General features: G+C 39.4%; 1 protein-coding gene across 3 annotated transcripts in view; it reads right to left on the bottom strand.

Annotated features, from left to right (window-relative positions):
* Nucleotides 1–385: 385 nt before the first annotated feature.
* Nucleotides 386–27,030, bottom strand: part of LOC126198422 (FAST kinase domain-containing protein 1, mitochondrial) — a 41,059-nt gene continuing 14,414 nt past the window's right edge. Inside the window, exons 3-10 of one of the 3 annotated variants that reach the window (XM_049934724.1) lie at nt 26,337–26,704; nt 25,779–26,261; nt 20,120–20,359; nt 19,890–20,040; nt 16,160–16,283; nt 2,064–2,177; nt 1,330–1,402; nt 386–634 (exon numbers count right to left, since the gene is read on the bottom strand). In XM_049934724.1, the coding sequence (XP_049790681.1) occupies nt 406–634; nt 1,330–1,402; nt 2,064–2,177; nt 16,160–16,283; nt 19,890–20,040; nt 20,120–20,359; nt 25,779–26,261; nt 26,337–26,704 (1,782 nt within the window). In that variant the 3' untranslated portion in view covers nt 386–405. Of the gene's footprint in view, nt 635–1,329; nt 1,403–2,063; nt 2,178–16,159; nt 16,307–19,889; nt 20,041–20,119; nt 20,360–25,778; nt 26,262–26,336; nt 26,705–27,030 lie in introns of those variants that run through there. The other 2 variants (XM_049934726.1, XR_007540072.1) reach the window with 2 other exon arrangements.

Here is a 27,030-nt window from a genome sequence, read left to right as displayed (position 1 = left end):
TCAGCACACTCTTGAGACAGTGTATCTCAGAATATTGAGTTCCCTAATGATTTCCGAAATGGAATGTGCTATATGTCACATGAATCACACGAGTATGAATGACAGCTCCGCCCATGCACTGCCCTTTTATATCTTGTGTACATAATACTACTGCCAAATGTGTATGTGCATATCGCTACCCCATGACTTTCGTTACCTCAGTATACATCCTCATTTCTCTCTCATTTTAGGATGCTGCTTTTCAGATGAAGAGTCTTGCAACTTCACACAAGAAATGCACTCCCTGAAACACTCTACTCATCTCATGGTGAGGTAATGTAATAATTATTGAGACATAAAGTAATAGAATATTTGTACTCTGCTCCCCCCCAAATTAGAGAATGAATAAAAACAGGCAATGTTTCTTTATTTGATGTATAATTCAGACTGTTTAGTAGGTTGTTTCTGAAAGATACAATCTTCTAGGAATCTAGCTTTAGCCTCTGGCTCTGCCATGAACATTGACTGCCACAATCGTGCTGCAATGCCAACCACACGATAGCCCAACATCTCAAGGTGTCGTTGCTTCATCTGCTGGGGCCCCTTCAACCGCTCTCCACTGAATGCATCTTCTCTCAGCAACAAAACGGCAATTCTGAAAATAGTAATCACACTTAATAATTGGGTACAGCAACTGAATAATTATTTTTTATTCAAAATATCATGTCTAATTATTAAAACAAATCTTGAGTCCAAAACTGCAAGTACTTCATGTGAATTCATGAGCTAACGGTTACTGGACTAGTTGGTCTCTTTTGTCTATCTATAATCTCCATTACATAATTAAAGAGCAATAGGAAAGGGAACATTCACAAAATGTGTTCAGCATTATCTCTATAAAGCACTCTTCTCTGTGTTTTCCCAGTCCACCACATCTGCAGCAAAATAACGGATTCAGAAAATTGAACAACGTAAATGTTAGATCTGCATTTGACAGCACTGCTTTCAAGACCAAAATGAGTAAGCAAAACAAAAGAAAGCTAGCAATAGGAGATGTTTACATACTAAGGATTACACAATAATGTTACTATTGGGAATAGAAGAAGTACTATACAGGATTATCTTGTGTCAATCATAAGGCTGCCAAAATATATACCATGAAAGATGGCAAATTATTAAAACCCTTATTTGTATTCTTCACTGGAGACCTTTGAACAGCTTCTGACAAACTTGCAACAACAGATTATGTTGCTATCACGTATGTTTATTGGAAGTAAGACAATATCAGTCCTACTTCTTTCACAGTGAATTTCATAAAAAAGGCAATTTATTGAAAGTGTTTCTACTTACTTTGATATTTGATGATCTGAGATGAATTTGGTGTTGACAGGATTGTTTTCAGCATCCAACAGCAACAAGAAATCTGAAACAGGTGACTAAATAATATTAATATTCATTATAACTGAAAGTCAAATGTTATCAATATCTAGCGGCAACATGAAATCTGATACATGACATCATAATATTATGAACTCCATCATTTTTAAAGGTTTCATTTTTAGTTCTTTGTATCCAATAATAATTTATTTGATAGACTAGCTCTCCACACCAACATTGTAAATGAACTTAAGTTCGCAATAACTAACTAATGTTGTTACAAGAAGACTGGCATAGTCCCACTCTACACACTTCATCACTCCTTGTTGTCATTAAAAGCATACATTCCTCAGGTGTATTGTCAGTACTTGGTGTCCAATGTGCACAATATTTTGGGAAGCAGCCCTGTCACTACCAATAAGTGGTGATGGTGACAGCATTGTTCACCAAAATATTGTGCCCATAGTATACCAAGTACTGACAGTACAACTGCTAACTATTCTGTCAATAAATACAGTGGGATAATCTAAAGAAGCACAATGTGAAGATTTTTCACTTTTGGGTTACTTTGTGTGTACAACCACAATGGAAAATTATTCTCTACTGAAAAGTTTTTTCTGTCCATGTGAACACACAATCATTTACACAAATGCTTAAGGAACTGAAAATACAGAGGTTTTCACAGAACATTAAGAAGCACAGCTTACCAATTTTATATGAATATGGTGAAAACACATCTGATTCTATAAACTGTTTTCCACCCACAACTGTGATGAGATGCTTCAGCACATCCTGCTGGAAAACAGACTTCAGTTTTGGTTCTGGAAAAAAGTAATGAAGTAACAACATTATAACAGCACATAGCTATCCTGCCTCAAAACATCATTCCTGCAAAAATTTATTAGTACCAACTCAAAGATCATAAAATTGTGGGGAAAATAAATATCAACAGTGACTGACACACTGGAGAAATCCGTTAACAAAGAGACTGTAGAAATCATCTATACTCTGCTCAGAGTGAACAAAGCAGAGGAAAATAAGTATGTTGATTAAAATAATGCATAATTGAGCTACCTGTCAGACAAGATGAAACACTTAGTGGTTTCTGGAGATTTCAATGTAGATTTCTTAAAAGATAGGGACAGAAAAATGGACAGGAGTAATTACTTGGGTGTTTCAATCTAATTTCGGTAATAACTTTTTTGACTTGTGGGCAACGAAATAGTAGGGCTCTGATAACATTTTTGTCTACAGTGCTCAGACTGAAACAATTAATATGTGCCCATTCGTTAATGGAGCATCTGATCATGATGCAATTAGTAATGGAAATAAGCAATATACAGTAGCATCATAGAGAATATAAAGCAGTGAGGCATGTTAATGAGAACAGGATACATTGTTTTAAGAGTGATTTAAAATGAGTTATGTGGGATAAGGAATATAGTGAAAGAAATGCTCATGTCAAACTCCAAATTAAATTTTTTGTTGGGTCCTGAAAGTTGGCTTTCCTAAAAAGTTAGCCAGAAAATCCATTAAAAAACATAAGTAAGCTATGGATAATTCAAATAACTAAAATCTCATGTAAGAGGTAGAGGGAAATTTGTTTAAAGGTCAGAATAAGTCAAGACCCAACATAACTTGCATACTACAAAAAAAATGTGTAATATTTTAAGGAAAGTCACTGAAACATCAAGAAGTATGTATGTTCCTGACAGAAATTAATAAAGCAGAAAGTAAGATTAAAACTACATGGGATACTGTCAAATGGGAGACAGGACAGCCAGTCAATGTACGAGATGCCACAACAATTACACTAAATGTTGTGACTAATAATTCACAAGCTGTGTGAACTTTTAACAAACAGTTTCCAAATGTAGCAGCAAAAACAGGATTTAAGAGTCCAGTTAAAGAAGCAAGAGAATATATTAAAAATGTCATTCCACTAAACTTTAAGCAACTAGAAGTAAACCAATATCCATCACTGAAGTTAACATATTTATAAAAATTCTAAAGAACAAAAGCTCATAAGGTGTTATGGAATTTCAAACAGAATTCTGGAATGTTGTTCTAACTTAATAAGTAATGTCCTTAGTGATACATATCTTGCATCACTGGCAATGAAATTTTTCGAGACAGATTAAAATATGCCATTGGGGGCCTCTTTACAAGAAAGTAATTATTTTTTGAAAACATAATGTAATTGTACTTATAAAACAATCTATTCACCAAGCAGCAGCAGGAGAAAACAAGTACAGAGGTTAAGTAAATGTGCAAGCTTTCGGAGCCAGTGGCTCCTTCTTCTGGCAGATAGGTTCAAGGACAAGGAAGAGAGGGATGAAGGAAAAGGACTGGCAAGATTTATAAGAAACGAGGAGAGTTCTGAAAAGTAACACAGAATCCCGAGTCAGGAGAGACTTAGCAAACAGGATAAGACAGAAAGACTGATTGCTCTGGGATTCTTCATTCCTCTTCCTTCCACTCAAAGAACTGTTGCCCGTTAAGAAGCATAACTTATCGGCATGACACAGTCTTCTCCGATGGCATACAAATGAGAGCTTAAGTGATGGACTGCAAGCAGTCAGCACGTAACTCGGGCAGCTCTTGCCGACGGGAACTGTCTGCTGTGGTCCCTGGGTTGGCTTAAATAGTCAGTCTACAGGAAGAGACATGCTGCACCCAAGTCGCTCATAATCGGATGGGGGCCAGTGACCTCTGGCTAGATGCCCAGTGAGTGATCCTTAGCTCTCGGTGCTCTATTTGATGTTCCTGTGTGACTATTATAGAGTGTCCAAGCATCACCCACATCGACCCATGCATCAAACTGTAGTGAGGATTGCGGCTGGTGGACAGCACCGGCTGAGATTTGAAAACCTGAGAGCTTACAGGTGGAACACAGGATAATAAGCAAGACAGAGCATACAGACAAAACACCATAAAAGACTTCATAACAGCAGAAAGTGAAGTGCACTGTACGTGGTATATTAAACTTATATTAATACCTTCAGATGCTGATAGGCGTTGATATATATCAACAGGGACAGGTGAAAATGTGTGCCCCGACCGGGACTCGAACCTGGGATCTCCTGCTTACATGGCAGATGCTCTATCCATATGAGCCACCGAGTACACAAAGGATAGCGTGACTGCAGGGACTATCTTGTGCATGTCTCCCGCGAGACCCACATTCTCACCTTGTATGTCCACACACTACATTCGTAGTGTCCCACCCCAACACACTCATTACTTTTGGAAGATGGTTCAAATGGCTCTGAGCACTATGCGACTTAACTTCTGAGGTCATCAGTTGCCTAGAACTTAGAACTAATTAAACCTAACTAACCTAAGGACATCACACACATCCATGCCCGAGGCAGGATTTGAACCTGCGACCGTATCGGTCGCTCGGTTACAGACTGTAGCGCCTAGAACCGCACGGCCACTCCGGCCGGCTTTTGGAAGATATCCTTACCAAGTCCTGTAAGCGTTCAGGGAATATGTGTGCATTCGCACAGAAGAATAAGGTAATGGCCGGTATTGTCAGAACTATATACTTATATTGAAATGGTGTCTGTTCTTTCAGACATGTCCAAAAGAATAGACACTATTGATGACCTGCAGCCGTATAGAAAGAAATCAGAATTATATTAATACCTTCAGCTGCTGACAGGCATTGATATATATCAACGGGACAGGTGGAAATGTGTGTCACGACTGGGAGTCGAACCCGGGGTCTCCTGCTTACATGGCAGATGCTCTATCCATCTGAGCCACAGAGGGCAGAGAGGATAGTGCGGCTCCAGGGACTATCTCGCGCATGCCTCCCGCGAGATCCACATTCTCACCTTATATGTCCACACACTACATTCATAGTGTCCCACCCCAACACACTCATTACTCGTGGAAGACATTCTTACCAAGTCCCGTAATAGTTCAGGGAATATGTGTGCATCCACACAGAAGAAGGAGGTCATGACAGGTATTGCCAGAACTATATACTTATATGGATACGGTATAGGTTGAGGGCGGGCAAACATAGACAGGTCAGAAAATAAAATACATAGAAAACTGAAAGGGAGTGAAGACAGGAATAGTTACTGAGAAGAAATATTGAGACCAGAGAAATTACCATAAATTAAGGCTAGGTGGGTGGCAAAAAGCAAAGATATGTTGTAACGCCAATTCCCACCTGCGGAGTTCTGAGAAACTGGTGTCTGGGATAATATTCCAGATGGTAAATGTGGTGAAACAGGCACCATAGTCATAACTGCCAGTTTTTAGAGCATGAACTGCAACAGGAAATTGCATTTGGCCAGTATTTACCTTCTGATAAATTTGTGGTAGTCATACCAGTGTAAAATGCCCAACAGTGTTTGTATAACAACTGTACATGATGTGTCATTTCACAGGTGGCTCTCTATTTGACAGTATATGCTTTGCCAATTACAGGATTGGTATAGATGGGAGGATGCACAGGGAAAATCTTACAGCGGGGATTGTCACAGTTTTAGAGGCCGTAGGGTAGGGAAATGGAGCATAAGGAAATGGAGCACAGGGTCTTACCAGGGTATTGTGGAGATTGTGGGAGGGATGCCATGGATTGAGAGGCAAGGGATGCAATAAAACTATTCTAGGTGGGCAAAATGAACCTCATTTCAGGGCACTATTTCAGGAAGTCATAGCGTTGTCAAAGTGGCTGGTTTATACATGCATGACCTGAAAAATACTGAGTGATAAGAGATTGCTCTTAAGTTGTTTCTGGTGAGATGAGCAGTACCAGGATTGGATGTGACAGCCCGGGAAATCTGCTTTTGAACTAGGCTGGAGGAGTAATTACATTCAGTGAAGGCTGATGTGGAAATAGTGGTATGTTGCTGTGAAGAGTCTGCATCTGAACAAATACACTTGCCTCAAATACCAAAGCTGTATAGGAGGCAACATCCGACATGGAAAAGACTGCAGCAGTCAGAATGTAAGCATTGTTGTTTGTTAGTACGTTTAATGTGAACAGAAGTGTGTAGCTGACCCTCTATGAGGGTCAACGTTAACAAAAGTGCCATGGGATCCTGAGTAAAAAAACCACATGAGATTTGATTGGGAGAATGTATATACAAATCCAGAAAATTTTTAACAGGTCAGCCTCACCATCAGTCCATGTGGCAAAGATATCACAATGTATCTACACTAAACCATGGGCTGAAGGCTTATAGATCCCAGGAAAGCCCCCTACTAGTGACCCAAGAAAGGTTGTCATAGGCAGTGGCCATCCGGGTTTCCATGGCTGTGCCTCTTATTTGTTTGTATGTCTGCCCTTCAAAAGTATAATAGTTTTTGTTAAGTATAAAGTTGATTAAGGTGAGCTTGAAGGAATCATAGGTTTACAATCAGATAATGTTCAGCAGCGGGCACTGAACTCTGCCTTGAAAAGTTCTGAGCTTGATCTCAAAATGATTCACCACCACTACCTCAAAATCATCCCTAACAAGCATTCCAAGAATCCCTAATAAGGCACTGCTTCACAATCCTCTCTTGGGTACGTACATGTCCCTAATATGAAACTTCCTGGCAGATTAAAACTGTGTGCCGGACTGAGACTTGAACTCGGGACCTCTGCCTTTCACGGGCAAGTTTGCGGGAGAGCTTATGTGAAGTTTGGAAGGCAGGAGGCGAGGTACTGGCAGAATTGAAGCTGTGAGGACGGGGTGTCAGGCGTGCTTGGGCAGCTCAGATGGCAGAGCACTTACCTGCAAAAGGCAAAGGTTCCGAGTTCGAGTCTCGGTCCGGCACACAGTTTTAATCCGCCAGGAAGTTTCATATCAGCGCACACTCTGCTAAAGAGTGAAAATCTCATTCTGATGTCGCTAACCTGTCCTATGCACAACACCAGGCTATTCTTTCCCTAAATCTAACTACTCCATCATTATCCTCCTAGTGGACAAGGGATCTAACACTGTGGTAATTGACCGGAGTATGTAAGCAAGGGTCTGTGCTAGCTGTCTGACAACTCTATGTACAGCACCGGCCATCAAGATCCTATCCCTGTGATACAAACTGGCCTACAGTCCCACCTTAAAACCTCAGGCCCCTGTCAAAGGAAGAATTCCACGTGGGAAAATTATATATAAAAAACAAAGATGCTGTGACTTACCGAACGAGAAAGCGCTGGTATATACACACAATAAAAAACACACAAATTTCAAGCTTTCGCAACCCAAGGTTGCTTCATCAGGAAAGAGGGAAGGAGAGGGAAAGATGAAAGGATGTGGGTTTTAAGGGAGAGGGTACGGAGTCATTCCAATCCCGGGAGTGGAAAGACCTACCTTAGGGGGAAAAAAGGACAGGTATACACTCGCGCACACACACACACACACATATCCATCCGTGTCTGTATATGTGTGTGTGTGCGAGTGTAAACCTGTCCTTTTTTGCCCCTAAGGTAGGTCTTCCTGCTCCCAGGATTGGAATGACTCCTTACCCTCTCCCTTAAAACCCACATCCTTTCATCTTTCCCTCTCCTTCCCTCTTTCCTGATGAAGCAACATTGGGTTGCGAAAGCTTGAAATTTGTGTGTGTGTGTTTGTGTGTTTTTTATTTAACTACACAACTCACCTTTTACCTTCTTCCTATGATCCACAAACCCAGTCACCACCCAGAGTGTCCCTTAGTTGCTGCATTTCCTAGATCTTCTGAAAACTGTGCCTGTCCTACTCCCATCACACATCTTGCTTACTGAGTGAGGTGGCGCAGTGGTTGGCACACTGGACTCGCATTCAGGCGAACGACGGTTCAAACCTGTCTCTGGGCCATCCTGATTTAGGTTTTCTGTGATTTCCCTAAATCGTTTCAGGCAAATGGTTCTTTTGAAAGAGCATGACTGATTTCCTTCCCAATCCTCCCTAATCCGAGCTGGTTCTCATCTCTAATGACCTCGTTGTTGACAGGATGTCCACATCTTGCTTGTCGCCTTTGATGCCACCTTCCTCTATACCAACACCCCCAGATACATCATCTATCTGCTGCTGAACATTACCTCGAACAATGCTCACTGACTGCAAACCTATGACATCCTACGTGCTCATCTTAATCGATTTTATACTTATCAGCAACTAGTGTATCTTTGAGGGCAAGGCATGCAAACAAATCAAGGTTCCCCCCATGGCAACCAGGATGGTTCCCTTCTATGACAACCTTTTCATGGTCCACTTGTAGGGGGCTTACCTGGGATCCATAATCCTTCAACCCATGGTTTGGTTTAGATGCACTGATGACATCTTTGCCATATGAACTCATGGTGAGGTCACCAGCTAAAGTTTTGGAATCTCTAAATACATTCTCCCAATCAAATTTTACATGTTTCTATTCTGAAGCCCTTGCCAATTTCCTCAATGTTGACCTCATCCTCACCGAGGGTCAGCTACGCACCTCTGTTCAAATTAAACCTACTAACAAACAACAGCACCTATATTTTGACAGTTGCAATCCTTTCCATATCAAACATTGCCTCCTACAATGCTTTGGCATTCAAGGGAATAGTATTTGTTCAGATGCAGTCTCTTTACAGCAATGCACTACTATTTTCACTTCAGCCCTCACTGGAAGTAATTACCCCACCAGCCTCGATTGAAAGCAGATTTAATGGTTAATCACATCCCATCTTGGTACTGTTCATCCCACCAAAAAACAGCTTAAGAGTACATTTCTTGTCACTCAGTATTTGTTTGGTCTTGAACGTATTAATCAGCTACTTCAACAAGGCTATGACCTCCTAAAATCATGCCCTGAAATGAGGTCCATTCTACCCGACATTTTTCCCACCTAAAATAGCTTTATGGCATCCATGCCCCCCTACCCAATCTCTGCAATACACTGGTTAGACTCCATGCTCATTCTACATCCATTTCCCAACCCTACGGCTCCTAAACTTGTGACAATCCCTGCTGTAAAGACTTTCCCTATGAAACCTTCTGCCACCACCTATGCCAGTCCTGTAACTGACAAAGCATATACTATGAAAGGAAGAGCCACCTGTGAAATGACACATCATGTACAGGTGTTATATAAACATTTTTTGGCCTTCTTCATTGGTATTGCTACCACCAACCGTTACCAAGAGGGTGTATACTGGTCACACACAATTTCCTGTTGCACAGCATGCTCTACAAGTGCCATCTATGTTCTTCTTCCAGACACTAGTTTCTCAGAACTACACAGGTAATAGGTAATGGCAGTACATCATGTCCTTGGTTCTCACCACCCACCTTGCCTTAATTTGGGGCAATTTCTCCAGTCTTGGCATTTCTTCTTAATAACTATTCCTTCCTTCACTCCCTTTTAGTTTTTTATATATTTTATTTTCTGACCTGTCTATATTTCCGTCCTCAACCTCTATCATATGCAATACACTTAGCCTTCTGCTATTATTAACTTTTACACAACATTTCGCCAGTACTCTCTGTTTGCCTCTTACCCTATCTTCCACTTGTAACTCTCTGGATTTCAAATCCCATTCCAGTCAGTACTCAACAATAAGTCTTTCCTCCTTATCTTGTCCAGTAAGTCTCCCTGAATCCAGAGTTCTGGGCGATTTTTCTGAACTCTTCCCATTTTCTAAACCTTTTTAGTCATTTTCCTTCATCCCTCTTCCTTCCTCTTCAACCCTCCTGCTTGAAGAAGGAGCCACCGGCTCTGAAAGCTTGCACACTTACCTAACCTTCACATATGTTTTCTCCTACCACTGCTTTGTGGTTAGACTTTTTTATCTATCCAATTACATTATATCTTTGCAACAAAGGTACAAGAAAGACCTAAATAATTATCATTTAATTTGCTTACTGACGTCTTTTTCCATAGTAATCAGAAATTTAATTAATGGCCTCATATTTGAGAGGAAACAATTTACTCAGCATATCACAGTTTGGATTTCAGAGAGGTTGCCCTACTCACCAAATATTACATGCTTTAAATATCAAAATATCATGAGTTGTTATTTTTTGTAATCTTTTCCAGGTGTTTGATTGTGTAACTTGTGAACAACCTTCCACTTAACATTCAGAAGAAGAACTGGTACATTTTGCAGACAATACTAGCATTATAATAAATTCCATTGCAGAGAAAGCAGCTGAAGAAATTGTTAATGATGTTTTTCAAAGAATTATCAAGTGTTTATTTGAAAATGGACTCTTCCTAAATTTTGAGGAAAAAAAAAAAGAACACCACGCACACAATATTCAATTTCATATAAGAAAGAGAGTTATACCAACAATTGGTGGAGCATATGAACAGGAGTCAGTCAACAGGATAAAATGCTCAAAATGTTTGGGTGTACATACTGACGAAAACTTTTAACTGGAAGAAGAATATTACTGAGCTTCTCAAACACTTAAGTTAAACTACTTTTGCTCTTTGTATAATTGCTACTTCAAAACAAATGAATCAACCTCCTAGCAAATTTTGCGTATATCCATACAATAAGGTCTTGCAGGATAATCTTCTATGGTAACTCACCACTCAGAAAAAAAATACTGATTGTATAAAAGCAAGCAGTAAGAATAATACGTGGTGTTCACTCACACTTGTCATGTTAGTGTCTCTTCATGAAGTTACATATTTTCACTGCACTGTCACAATTCAATTCATGTATTCGCTAATGAAACTCGTCTTAAATAATCCATCACAATGTGAGAAGAGCAGTGATGTCTACACCTACAACACTTGTAAAAATGACCTTTATTACCCATTATTACAGCTGTCAGTGGGTCAGGGAGGAGTTTAATATGCAACATCAAAAATTTTGATCATTTCCTCAATAACATAGAATGTACGACAGGTAGCTAAGCAAGGTTTAAATTTAACATAACTTAATTTATCTTGGACAATGCATTCTATTCCATAGATGAATTTCTATTTAAAAACTGGCTGTTGCCTGTAAAAAAAACTTGTTTTTAAATTTACGATATTATGAAAAGGATACACACATTTATACAAATGCAGCTCACACACACGAGACAGTGGTCATTCTTCTGCCACTTGATGAGAAGATCTTTCTCAATAATATTACATTATTTATTTCAGATCACAGCTTACTTTTATAGGGGGATCCATAAAATTTTTATTTACTTTTATAACAGGATAATTGATATTCTCATATTTCCTCACACATTTGTCCTAAGAATTTCATTCACATTAATATGATTTAATCTGTTTTATTTATAAATTGTATAACTTCTTACACTCATACAAAAGCATCAACTGCAACAACATGACATATATGAGGGGTTCAGAGCACAAGTGACGTAACTGCACTTTTCGTTGAAAACAAGTTACAGAGATATTCGTTAACAGAGAGACATTTACAGTTCAGAGCTACACGTACATAACTCTGAGGTTTCATCATCTTTGCACAGAGTGCAGCACTGTGTTAGTGCTTTAACCGTTTCCCGACTTTGTTCAGAGCACAACGTACGTACGTCAGTAGAAGATGGAATGTAAAGGTTCTTGTAGTGACCATCTTATGGAGTGCTGTTCAGAATATCCACCAGGCAGTGAGGAAAACATTCCTATGAATGATACTATGACAGGTAAGTCACACCAATAATAATTAATAATATTCTATATGTAGCAAAAATAAATAAGATACTGTTTCTAACCTAACCTGTCAATGGGTGCTGCATTTTACCATTACATATAACCTGAACAGAAGTGCAATTTATAACAATTACGTGTTGTGTATACTGTGAACATACAATAACTGCATTGTAGCACGGAACTACAGTATTTGACGTAACTTTATTTATCATACTTTTAGATTCTGAGGAAGTGCATAGGGGATATAAAAGGTTCAAATGGCCCTGAGCACTATGGGACTTAACTTCTGAGGTCATCAGTCCCCAAGAACTTAGAACTACTTAAACCTAACTAACCTAAGGACATCACACACATCCATGCCCGAGGCAGGATTCGAACCTGCGACCGTAGCGGTCGCGCAGTTCCAGACTGTAGCACCTAGAGCTACTCAGCCACTCTGGCCAGCGATATGAAAGGATGCGAACTCTCAATGCATGGAAACGGAACATCCATAAGAACAACAGGAACAGCGGACAATCGTATATATCTCATATTGGTAAGATCGTTCCAGAAAAGATATTTGAGGATGAGGAGTGTAACTGCAGGAGGGAACGTAATGCAAAAATTGAGGCAAGTAGTAAGAGGAAAGAAATATTCGAAAATTTTTAGAAATTAGCAGACTACTCCAAACAGAATGTGTATATATGGCGACTTGTTCAGTCAAATTCAGTACAAATAAAATGGTTGAAGGGTGGATTTTGTTCTCCAAAAGCTATCATATACAAATATTTTCTTAGGGTAGGAAATAACAGTTTACAGGTGTGCAAAAAATACTTCTTAAGGACACTGCAAATAAATGAAGGGAAATTATACAGCTGTTTAGGAAAGGAAAAAGTGTTTGCTGTGACTGATTCACGAGGAAGAAAAACACCTGGAAATAAAATAGACGACAGTAGCGTTCAAGAACATATCAAGTTGGTTCCATCATACCAGAGCCATTATACCAGAAAGGATAATCCTGATCAACAATATCTCAGCCAAGACCTCACAGTGAGAAAAATGTATGAACTCTATATTCAATGGTGTAGGAACACTGGCAAAGAACTGGTGAAAGCAAAATATTACTATCATGTTTCCAGTTCAAAATTTAATCTACACTTCAAGCCTCCATCCAAAGATACTTGTACAACGTGTGATGAACTATAGTCGAAGATTGCTACTGAGGACAATCTACAAAAGAGACATAGGCTGCAAAACAAGAAGGACGAACACTTAGCACAGGCTGAAGAGTCGATGAAACAAGACAGAAACACAGTATCTGGTGACCACTATATGTTTGCATTTGATTTACAAAAGGCACTGCCCTTTCCAACGCTGCTGACATCTATTGCCTACTATAAGAGAAATTTATATGTGTATAATCTGGGATGCCATACATACAAAGTAATAACTGCATATTCTGATTCATGTACAAGGCAGAGCCATAATTGTAACAAAATTAGAATTATATTAATACCTTCAGTTGCTAAAGGGCATAGATATATATCAACGGGGACAGGTGAAAATGTTTGCCCCAACTGGGACTCGAACCCGGGATCTCCTGCTTACATGGCAGACGCTCTATCCATCTGAGCCACCGAGAGCACAGAGGATAGCGCGACTGCAGGGACCATCTCGCACACACCTCCCACGAGACCCACATTCTCACCTTGTATGTCCACACACTACATTCATACCCCAACACACTCGTTACTCATGGAAGACATTCTGACCAAGTCCCGTAAGAGTTCGGGGAATATGTGTGCATCTGCACAGAAGAAGAAGGTCATGGCCAGTGTAGCCAGAACTATATACTTATATGGGTATGGTGTCTGTTCTTTCGGACATGTCCACAAGAACACACACCATATCCACATAAGTATAATTGTAACATGTGTGGTTCCTTGATGAAATTAGTACAAGATGCAGACATGAAAGTGGAAGTAATAAACAACAAATGTATGATACCTGCCCATAGCTACCTGCCCAATGATGCACACTTTGGTCTGATTGAATTAGCCAGTCGCAAAAAACAATATATTTACTCAGCTGGTGACTGCGTAGATATTATCCAAGGGTGTAAAAAGAAAAAGCCTTTCATTGTTCGCATAATGAAGAATGACGACTTTGTGTCAACAAAGAAGCAGCTAGGCAGCACATTGATCAGGAAAGGGGCTACTGACAGGAATCCATTAAATGGGCAGCAAGTCACATGGATGTAATTAGAACAGGCAGTGCCATTGTCCATGAGGTTTAAATCAAGTTTCCATCACAGTGAAGAATTTCATGAGGTGGACTTTCATAAGCATACATTAGGCACACCTCTCCAGAACCTTGCATCAGTGACACAAGGAAGACTTTACAAGACCAGATGGACTGTGACAACCAACAAGAAGGATGTGCTTGATCTTCTAAAATTTATTCCTCCTGTGTATCATGCATTCTTCGAGAACTTGCCTACGGAGACACGTACTTGACGTTCAGATTCCCAGGATCAGATACAATGAACCTGTATCCACACAAGGTACAGTTAAGTGGATGACTGACAAAAGTGTTCAGTGCACAAACTAAGTAACTCCTTTCTTTTTTGTTTAACAAGTCATTTCCTACACATTTCCTGTATGATATTCTCTTTTGTTAATAAATTTAGAGAGACTTTTGTGCATATTATCCTGTATTTATCAACACAAATAAATTATTAACATTAATAATTGTTTATACACTTCTTAATGAATGTTCCTATTACTCAAAACCCATAGGTGGAGTTATGCCACTTGTGCTCTGAACCCCTCATATTTTTGCTTGTTAGCTTTCTGAGTCATCGAATAGATCTATTGGGTGGTTCTAATGCTCCGGAGATCTGTAAATGGAAGCCAGCTCTGCATTGTATCTTGTGTTTTAATAATCCAAATGGGATCCATAAGTGGACATTTATACAACACTGTTAATGAAACATGCAGCAACATGAATAAATCATGAGTTAATGTAGATAGCATACAGACTGAAAGTCTACTAAATGCACATATCAGATGATTCTGAAAGGTTCAATCCAAGTTTAAATTTGATTAGTATCTTGGCTAAGTGGATAGAATGACTGAGTCATGGTCAATCAGTGTCATGAGAGGATAGACCAGTGAAGAAGCAGTCACTGTTATACTGAGAAGAACTGCTGAACACTTATTTTCAGTCTCACGTGGGCATACACATTCGCACATGCTGCAAAGGAAGCCCTGAAGTAGGGCTGCGATTGTACTTGTAATTAAAATCAGCTGGTATTCTAATTATAGCTCATGTACCAGCACACTTGTACAAAAACCATAGGTCTTCATTGTGTTATGCATGACATGGACCCCAATTCCAATCATGAGCCTGATTAGCACCATGGGCCTCACATCAACTTGTTTGTCTCTCCTGTTGTTACCTTTTTTACACTCTTTCATGTTTCTCTCTTGTGCCCATCAACTTTCTGTATGCCTTATTTTTCATTTTTTTTTCTTTTTTTTTACTTTGACCACAAATTTCCCTCCTTTTCCTTGAGTTTCCGTGTAATGTTTTTGAGTGTTATTACCTGTCAAAACAGAGTAAAAGTAAAACTGACACTCACGAATGAAACATCAGTGTAATGAAAATCTTCTTTTTTTTTCTTAACATTGTTTTCCCCCCAAAGGGAAGTTATACAAGATGCAATCAGGATTTTATGTCTCCTACATGTTTTCTGTATTGCTCAATACATCCTGTAATTCTACAACTTCTTCAATAACAACATCAGCAGCAAGTAGACAGAAGACTGCTGAAGCAAACTTTGCCAAGGAAAAAGTGTATTTCATGAAACAGTGAGTGATATGTAAGCGAAATGGTGTGACTGGGATGACATACAAATGTATATGCATGTAGTTGGAGTGTAAATTAGAATAATGTTGCAGCATAAACGTCATGTAATTAAGTTTTTACTATGCTTATTTGGCCAAATTTTGGGATATCAGCCAAAACTCAACATTGGCTTGAAGCAATATTTCAGTCAGTTTCCTACGTTATTTCCAGGTGATTTTGTTTTAGGATATCATGTAGGAAACTCACGGAAATGTTGCTCTGAGATGGCACTGCTATGTGACTGATATCCTGAGTAGATTTCATCATAGATATTTGCCAAGAAAGGGCAAGTATTAAAATTTTTTTTGTTGAGTAAACAAACTGCCAAACTCACCTGAAACAGCAAGTTCCTGGCAGTATTTTTTATGAAACCAAGGTACATCAGCATCAGGATAATCCAAACAAACTGCACGGTTAAGCTCCATCAAATTATGACGAACACGGACAGGATAAGTATCCTGCAATTCAGCAGAATCACCAACTGTAAATGTAGAATGTATCATCTTCAAGGAATATTAATAGAAATTAACAAAATTCTTAAATAACGATCCATAACTGATTCGTTGCATATTATAAACTCAACTACAGCATAATTAGTGCCAATCAACCTTTTCATTCAACAATGGAAAACACACAGGAAATACTGACAAGTTACTTTGCTCTGTATGTGGACAAATAAATAAAAGAATGTGGATGAATTTTTCTTCTTTTACATGGTGTTAACAATCACCCAATTTGATTTGCAATAACAAGACTGACACAAAAACGTATAAAATATTTAAATAACTTATGGGAATGCAGCCAGGTGATGCCTTCAGAAACTGGCAATATTTTGGCACGTGCACATCTCATCATTTTCAAGGCACAAATTTAATGACAGAGATAACCCAAATCTCAGTATGTGGGGCATATGCAGGTAGACAACACATCTGCCATAAACTAGCACCTCCACACAGCAAAAGGTAACTAAGCCCAAAGTTATCACTACACTAGTGAAAATTAGTTACCAACAGAAAGGCAGTAGCATTAACCCTGTCCCTCTGTTGTTTGGCTAAGGAGGATCTGACTTAACTTGATTTCAGTGCATGAGGCTTTATCAAGGACATTGTTTACAGAACAAAGGTTCAAGATTTTGTAGATTTGAGACAAAAGATGTACACTGCCATTCTTAACGACAAAAAGTAGAGTACCATATTGATATCTTTTACATTACAAGCAGTGCCCGTACTGAACTGCACCAACATGCATAAAAATGTTTGAGCTCCAGTGTAAAGTGTTGGACAGATAAAGTTATAAACCTAAACAGGTAATAAATATAAACAAGTGTTTTTGTATACTTCTAGCCCAAAAATACTGTACTCCAGGTGCCAAAGTAATGTTCTACAACAGCAGATTTGCTCAGCTGCTGTGGGCACTTGTAAAACTTATGCTTAGTACACCAGTCCTCCACAGTCCTGATGGTCTGACCAATGAATGACATGCAACAACTGCAAGGGATACAGTAGACACTCCCTTACACAAACCAAGATCATCCTTTACTTACCCTAAAGGGGACCTAATCTTAGATGGTGGTCAAAAAACACACTTCATGCCATTTTTCCACATAATACAACAAATCCTACTGTAGGCAAAAAGACCATAGACTTAGATCTACTACAGTATTTCACACTCACCTGATTTACAGCTGGTCAACAGTGCAATGTGATCTGATCTGTCTTTCACTACAACAAATCTGGCAAAAGGTGAAGTATGTAGCACAGCATCAGTGGCATTGAAACCTGTACATTTTTTCTCTGATATGTACATGGTACTTTCATTATTTGGTCTCACTGAAGTGAAAATTTCATTGTCTTTTTAGAATGTCTGAATTCAATCCATCCAAATATTCCTTTCATGTGGAGATGGAAAAGGATGGCTGCCTTCCCTCCCTTGAAGTGTTGCCCTGGAGGAAGGCTGATGGTATGTTGAGGTGTGCCCTTTGTAGGAAGCCAGATCACACTGATTTGTATCTTCAGGCTGATAGCTGTCACCAACCAGCTCAGTGGGAAGGGATGCTTTGTATCCTGGCACAGAGGGCCCACATCACCTCAGATCCTGAAAGTTTGTCACTTCAAATCGCCTTTTGCCAGAATGGTTATAATGAAGGACATATCAGACACGCATTACATCAATCAACCATGAATGAGTGATGAATATAATGAAGTAGCACTAAAGTCTAAGGCCTTTTTGTCTTACATGAATAACATTTCCAACTCTGTGGAAATGTGGCATGAAATGTGTTTTTAAACCACCATCTAATATTAGGCTCCTTTTACAGGTCTGAGAAGTAGGATCTTGGTCTGCATAATGTGGGTGTCTACTAAATCCCTTGCAGATGTGGCATGTCATACATTGGTCAGACAATCAAGACCACAGAGGACCAATGAAACAAGAAAAGGCATCACACACACTTACAACGATAGAGTAAATCTACTATTGTAGAACACGACCTCGCACCGGTCATCCTATGGAATATAACAACATGGAGATTATTAAGGAAGCAGTGAGATGAAATTAGCAAGTGGCCTTACAGATAGACTTGAGGTTTATGCTCGAATTCTGCTTGGAATCCTGCTCTCTCCCTGAAAAAACACAGGGACAGAGTTAATGTTACCACACCCATTGGTAATTAACATCCACTATCAGTAACTTTTGACTTCGATCATCTTGATTGTGTGATGGCACAACTTGTTTACAATGTGTGTGTTGTCTTCCTGCAGATGTCCCACATACTAATGATTTAAATTTCCTATATAGTGTGCTGTTAATGAATCTGTGCCTTGAACAGGACACTGTGAGCACTTGTCACAATATTGATGGTTGTCAAAGATATCACCAAGTTGCATTCCTGTAAGTTGTCAGGACAACACAGTTAGTGAATAATGACCTATGGCAAGCAATTCATTTTCCAATGAACAATTTTGCAATTTCCTTTAAGGAGGCCGAAGCTAACCCACGAAAAGGAGTGATATCCTGCTTAATAAGTTTGTCTTCATTATGAGAAAATACTTTAACACCAGATACACTACATATATGTTGAACACTTTACACAGTAATGTGATGATTATTTCTGATATGTAAGAAAAGAAAACTTCTGACCATTAATGTCAACAGGTACTGTGCAAAATGGGAGGCAGGAATGAAAATTGGGACACCCATTTTGAAAATTTATTCAATCCGGAGCCAATAAGTGAAGTAAGTTAATTCTGGTTACGAACTGTTAGTAGGCATTTATAACCCCTATATGAATTTATCACAATGTGACCTATAGCAACAATGGGCTATTGTGAAACTTGTTAACAGACTAAAACTGAACAAGATCAAAACTCAAATCCTGACTCCTGCTTTTTCCAGAGCAATGCTCTTACTAGTAAACTATTCAGGTATGAGTCATTCGCAACTATAATAGATCAAATACTGTAAACTGTACACATAATTCCTTTTTTCCCCAAATAGCCTTAATTAAACCATTTATTTAGAACATAACTACTTTCCCTGACTGTCACCATTGGTTATAAATGTCACAAAAATCATTTGTTGTGAAGTCATAACAAAACATATTACAAGCTATTGTTGTACAGAAATATCTGGGTGGAGGATATGAATGGAATAATTGACAGTTTACTTGAATGCATGTAGCCATAAAAGAGTGAACTCTATTGAGCCATGGAAATGATGCATAAACATTTGCACTTGAGAGAGTGAGAGCTGCCAAAATCATGTGTACTGAATATAAAACACAATGGCACAGCCACAGGTGGTTGGTGAGGCAATAGTTCTCTTGTGAGGGAGAGTATATCGTAGCAGTGTTGCCACTGACATTTCTGAAACCTAGACAAATTTTTATTACTGAATTAATATTCAAAAGGCATATGTCTTGTTATATACAGTAGAAGTTGTTAGTTCTTTGAAATGAACAATAATCTGTGATGATGCACAGGATCTCAAAGCAATTCAACAGGTATTTATGGCACAGGTAAATAAAATGTCAAAACTGCATTACAAAAGGACACATAAGTACTTACCTTCGAATAGCACTGTGACAACTCTGCTTCGATCCGCTCCAGAAAGTCAACAGTGAAAATATAATGAATTAAAGCCTTTGGCAAACTGTTGTAAAAGCAGAGAGCAAGAGATGAACGAATGACTGCTAGACTAACCATGAAATCTCTGTCCCTAAAAAGAAATATAAATATAAGGTATTAACAGTAGTTCAAAATCAAAATAACAAAAAATGCTGATGACATATACATACCTGAGAATAAGATCTATCATTGCAGAAAAAAAAGAACCTGCACCTGTGGGTGTATAGCCATGCACATAACAAAGGGTGAGCAATTTTTCTGCAGTTTCAGCAAGTACATGTGCCTTATTATGTGTAATATAGTCCACCATTCTGTCAACTGTTGTAGGTGCCAAGTAGTCGAAGCTGCGAAAGTTCCATACTGCATCTCGTATTATCCTTGATGATAGTGGATCATTACATTTTTCGTATCTGGAAGTATTTTTTTAATAAATAGGTGTGTTTACAAACATAATGTTCAACATACATTGTAATAACAGCAGTAAAAGCATAGTTTTATGCTGCACTAACTGAACAGAAAAATCTTTTCAGTTTTAAATGATAGTCACCAATGTGATATTTTTTCTTAGATATGTTATGAATGGTTAATACTGAAGTCTAGATACTTAATTCCAGTGATAATTTCTAAGTACATCTGCAATGAGTGGTGTTCAACAAACCCTCTCATTTTTCAATGTGGCTTATAATGCTGATAAATTGCCCTCTACTTGCAAAATTAATCCTAAACATTCAGTTATTTATTTCAATATGAGAAACATACTTTCATAGCTACACCACAGTAGTTACATGGCCCTTACTGTGCCGTATCTGCAAACCATATTCTTTAATCATGTTAAAAGTAGATTTTTTCTGCATGAGAATTCAAGCCCAGGTAAAGGGCATTCACTACAATGAGTACAAGAGCACAGAAAGAATGACATTTGGGAAGCCAAGTTTTACATTACATATTTGACTAGCTGGAGAAGATAAGTGGACTAGTGTAGAACTAGATGCTTATTCTTTTACAATGATGTCCTTTATACAGAATGAAATTTTCACTCTGCAGCGGAGTGTGCGCTGATATGAAACTTCCGGACGAGGTACTGGTGGAATTACAGCTGTAAGGACGGGTCGTGAGTCGTGCTTGGGTAGCTCAGTTGGAAGAGCACTAGCCCGCGAAAGGCAAAGGTCCCGAGTTCGAGTCTCAGTCCGGCACACAGTTTTAATCTGCCAGGAAGTTTCATGCTCTTTATGATTTGCGATAAGATTAAGGTTGCTCACAATCAAGACCTATAGTTTCATTACTAGAATATATAAAATTCATATAATGGAAAGTCCAGGTTGGAATATTAACAATATAATGAAACAGATAGATTGCTACTTTGTTAAGATGACTGTTGAGTTGCAGAGAGGCACAATGAAAAGATTGTTACACACTGAGCTTTTGGCCAAAACATTCTTCAGAGAAGAAAAGAAAACAACACACATACACACAAGTGAGATACCTCACACACATATGACCACTATCTCCAGCCTCTGTGGCTAGAGTGCAACTCTTGAGTTGGATGAAAGCATCAACCCCGTTTGTGTTGGGGAAGGGGGAGGGATAGCAGGGTACAGGCAGGAGGGAGGGGGGAAGAGAGAAGAGCAGTCTCTGGCAGAGCATGTCAGCTGGACAAAGCCACTAGGCACAGCATCAAGAGGCGGTGGGATAGGAGGGACAGTGGGTGGGTGAGATAACAGGGAGAGGAAAAGAGGAGTAGGTAAGTTGGCAGAGAACAGAGCACAACGAGAGTGAGAGGATGTGAAACAGGAGGTGATAGGACAGAGGAGGCAGAAACTGTTGGATGTAGGTTGTGGGGCAGTAGGTTATTATAGGTTGAAGCCAGCATAATTTTGGGAACAGAAAATGTGTTATAATGATAATTCCAATTTGCAGAATTTCAGATAAGCTGGTGGTAGATGGAAGGATGCAGAGAGCCCAGGTTGTGAAGCAGCTACTGAAATCACTTCCCTGCACACCACCATCCCTCATGCCCATGGTCTTGCCACTACTGAACACTATCCCTCCCAACGTCCTTGAGACTCAAAACCCACCACCTAATTCCTCATACACATTACTAACTTTATCCTGACACACAGCTACTTCTTCTTTGAAGGGAAGGTATATAAACAAATCCACGGCACAGCTATGGGCACCTGCTTAGCCCCCCCCCCCCCCCAAAACCAATCTGTTTATGGGTCACCTAGAAGAAACCTTCCTAGCCTCTCAAAACCCAAAACCCCTGGTATGGTTCAGGCTCATTGATGATATCTTCACGATCTGGACTCAGGGTCATGACACCATACCGTAATTCCTTCACAACCACACCACCTCTCCCATCCGCTTCACCTGGTCCTCCTCAGTCCAGCATGTCACCTTCTCCTCTCTGATGGCTCCATCCATACCTCTATCCCCGTTACACCCACCAACCACCAACGATACCTCCACTTCGCTAGCTGCATTCCTTCCACACAAAAAAATCCCTCCAGTGCAGCCTGGCCTCCTGGGGAACGCAAATCTGCAACGACAATAATTCCCTTCTAAGTGTTCTGAAGGTCTCACAAGTTCTTCATAGGCAGGCACTGCCCCCAGACCTAGTCCGTGAATAGGTTTCCCGTGCCATTCCCATGCACCTCCAATCCTCCCACCACCCTGACCAACCTGCTACAAAGCAGCAACACATTTGTCACCCATTACCACTAAGGACTGGAACAGCTGAACCCCATCCTTCTCAAGATGCTTCCAACCCTTCCTGAAGTGGTATTCTGTTGCCCACCCAACCTCCAGAATACCCTAGTTTATCGCTGTGGCACTCTCACTCCCAAACCCTAGCCTCAGGGATAATATACCTGTGGAACATCCAGGTGCGAGACCTGACCAATCCACCCACCAAGCACTTCCAGTCCTGTCACTGGCTTATCCTATCCCATCACAGGCAGGGCCACCTGTGAAAGAAGCCATGTCATATCCAGCTCTGCTGCACTCTTTGCAGTTTTTTTTTATATCGGTGAGATTATCAACAAGATGACCACCAGGACAAATGATCACCACTAAACTATCCCAAAACATTCTCTGCTCCCAAAATTATCCCAGTCTCAACCTACGATAACCTGCAGCCCCACACCCTACATCCAATAGTTTCCGACTCCTCTGTCCTATGACCTCCTCTCACTTCATGTCCCCTCACCCTTACTGTGACCTGCTCGCTGCTAACACACCTGCTGATCTTTTCTGTTTATCTTGTCCCCTCCTTGTCCAATCATCCCCCCCCCCCCCCCCACACCTCCACCACAGCCACCAGACACTGCATTTTGTCCTGCTGCTATCTAGGGATCATACAATATCACGAACATAACCAATCTATCGACAAGCACAGTGATAACAGTATAAAAAGTGGCAGTGGCACCATATGGAACAGAGATCATATGGAAAATACATAAGATCAGAAATTTTGAAAACAATACAAGAAGTTGAGACAGTGTTCAAGAAATGGATCCTAGGACTGGAAAAAACATCTTCCCTTACATATGAACTTATTAAAGAGATTTATTTTAAAGAGAACATCAGATTACAAGACTTGCTATGTTCCATAGGACCCTATCTGAAACTGACTGACATTATGAAGCAGATGAAGAGGGAGATAGACGTTGAACTCTACAGCACACCAGCCATGATGGATGAGAGCTGGACCAGATAATGTAGGAAACAGAAGCAAGCCACAACAAGACTTGAAACACCTGGATTTCATTATAAAATACATCCAACAACAAAATTCCATGAATCAACTGGAGACTGTACACTGAGATGACAAGTCATGGGATAGCAATATATACATACACAGAGGGCTATAGAATCACTTATACAAGGCATAAAAGGGCACTGCATTGGACGAGCTGTCATTGTACTCAGGTGATTCATACGGAAAGGTTCCTGATGTGATTATGGCTACACAATGGGAAGTAACATACTTTGAACATGGAAAGGTAGTTGGAGCTAGACACATGGATATTCCGTTTTGGAAATCATTAGCGAATTCAATATTCCGAGATCCACATCTCTAAGCTGGAGCCAGCATGGTGCTTACCAATGTACTATCTTTGATCTTCTAATATTTCCTATCCCTTGCTCTTCACCTCTGTGTCACTGCACGTGGGGGGCCCTCCTCAATCACGAGTCTGAGTGGTCTGTTCCCATTTTCCAACCTTTCCCACTCTATCCCTCTTTTCTTCCTTAAGGAAAGAATTAACATTTATGAAAGATATGAATGGTTTTTTTTCCTACTTTTAAATGTCTATCAGCAGTGCTTGCCACTTCACCTCCTGAAGATAAATAAGGTCAGCCCATGCCCTCACCCACTCCTTTGGGTCAATTGTCATTAGGTGTGTCACCAATAACACTAGCAAACCTGAATACCATGGATTCAAAAGTGACAGTGTCCTTTATTATTTTTACATCACCATCTTTCCATGCCACCACATCCCCTAGGGTGAAACATCATTGAATTCATACATCATTGGACCCGTCATCAAGCAGCTTAACAACATCAAATTCTATGGTTTCTGATTAGTTTCCTTCCCTCCCCATCGCAACTCTTAGCTGAGCTAGTGGTGTCTTAAACCCAAAGTACTTTTTCCTAGATTGTAAACCAAGTGCACACATATCCTAATCCTACAGGATTTATATATATATATATATATATATATATATATATATATATATATATATATATATATATATATATACTGAAAGCCATATATATTCCAAGTCTGGGTGAAACTGTTCCAGGTGTTCCAGAGTCATCCTTTGCATGCAAACCCTTCCTATCAACTCTCCAACAGCTAGATATTAAAAGCCAATGGAACTAACAGTAATCAGTGCAGCAACCCCAAAAGTTACAGATTAAATATTCATACAGTCTGTTTTCAGTTATTTTAAAATGCTATCCTCTTCAAATTCTATAATGATCATCTTTTAAAGTACCTTATTCTAAACAACTTATTACTAAATTACTGCACACAATTAAATATAAGGGACAATCAAAAATTTTTCTGTTTCAGGGAGCTGCACATGCAAAGTAGCGTGACTTCAATGCAGGTATAAGCACCAACAGGTTTAGTGTGGGATTCATGTCTTTCTACAGTATGTGTGGTAAATGTGGAAATGTGAACTATGCCAATGTTATTACCAAATGCGTCCAAACAGGACCAACATGCAGATATTCTTTTTTCTGACTGCCAAAAGACAAACACTGACAGACATCTGTCAGAGAATGAAGAACATGTGTGTGGCAGCAAGCCTGTCGAAAACCCCCACTGTGGAATGATGCACCAAGTTCCGTGCTGGTTGCTACATGATAATGCACGTCCCCATATCGCAAATGTTGTAGATCACAAGTTATGCCAACTCAAGTGGAAGAGACTCGAGCAACCATCATATAGTCCTGATCTTTCCTCAAGTAATTATCATGCCTTTGGTCTGGTAAAAAAGCCCTTAGGCTGACGATTCCTGGCAGATAGGCATGTGCAGCTGGCACTTACAGACTTCTTCCTGCAGCAGGACACACTGTTTTGTCAAACAGGTATCTTCAACCTGGTGTGTCGGTGGGATGATTGTGTCAGTGCTCATTGAGATTGTGCCTGATTGGCTCATTGATTCTGGGCTGTACTATGAACTGAAATTTTTAATAGTCCCTTATACATAACAATTTTTCTGAATGTGAATGAAGTACAATAATGAAAAGTCACTAAATCTTAAATTTTATTTCTATGTTGTGAATGGTAGCAGCTCAATAATAAACTGAAAACATACCCATCAATGATGTGTTCAAAAATATCAGTCTGCGAGCTGCTTCTGGGATTAACAAATGCTCTTCCTATCACATTAATAGTTACAATGTCCAAGTTTTTCTCACTCAAATGTCTCTGAGCACAAGTATTAAGTACAGAATTAACTTTTGCATACTGAGTTAACAAAATTTTATGAGCACCCTTCTTATAACACATTTCTACTCCACGCTGAAATCCTCTAGATATATTCAAGCTGTCAACTGAAGTAAACTGTGGTGCCATTTCAACCAATCTGTCAACTACTCTTGCAATAAAAACCTCATCAATAACTTCTCCTTGGAAAGTGTTTCCAAAAGCTAACAAAAATGCTGCTATCATTGCAAATTTTGATGGAATTATACCAGACAGACCATTTTCCATTTCATGCAGTAGCCACTGAAGCAAGCTTCTTTCAAACTCAAAATGCCTATACTTTCCACCAAGACTGTTACTGAAATGTATGTACCTGCAAAATAAAGACACAATGATAGCATTCACTTACACACACAAAATTTCAGGTAACATTCAAATATATAAATACCTATATGCAGTTCTCAGCAACTGGGAGCCTTCCCTTTCTGCTTCAGAGTTTTCTAAATCTTGGAGCATTTTATTCCAAAAGGCATCACACAGGCGTGTGTCATGTGTTTTCAGGTGCCACATCAATTTAAAAACTGTTGGGAGAGAAGATGAGAAGACGCCATCTTGAACATGCTGCCTTGCCAGTTCTTCAAAAACATTTTTCTTTGATGGTGGTGAAAAGGGAACCACACAAGAAAGAAGTTTTGCAGTTGCTTCCAATGTTGCTGCAGACCTGCTGTCATCATTACTTATTCTTGAAAGAAAATTATTCGCACATGATTTTATTTCTTCCAAGAGATCAGCAGGCTCCAGATGACTGACAAAAACCTAAGAAAGATGATGCATTGGAGTTTGTTCTTAAAGATGCCATGTGATGGGAAATAAATACACAATAAGTGCAAAAATGTAGTTCCAAAACCTTGGTCATCTCATCAACAGGAACAATGCTTAAATAAGCAAACAGACTGACATATCTGAGGCACACAAATACTTTTTCTTCATGAACACAGAACACTGAAACAGATATGAGTGTACTCTATGACATTCTCTCATTGTTTGCAATTATTTCATTTGTGGAAAATTTAACATTGTATTTACAAGTCTAGGTTACTTATCACAGACAGACAATTGATTCTGCTCGTAAAAGGAATGGA

Source organism: Schistocerca nitens, chromosome 8 (genome assembly GCF_023898315.1).
Source record: "Schistocerca nitens isolate TAMUIC-IGC-003100 chromosome 8, iqSchNite1.1, whole genome shotgun sequence".
Taxonomy (NCBI): Eukaryota; Metazoa; Arthropoda; class Insecta; order Orthoptera; family Acrididae; genus Schistocerca; species Schistocerca nitens.
Note: the sequence above shows the minus strand (reverse complement) of the source record. Positions and strands in the feature narration are given on the sequence as shown.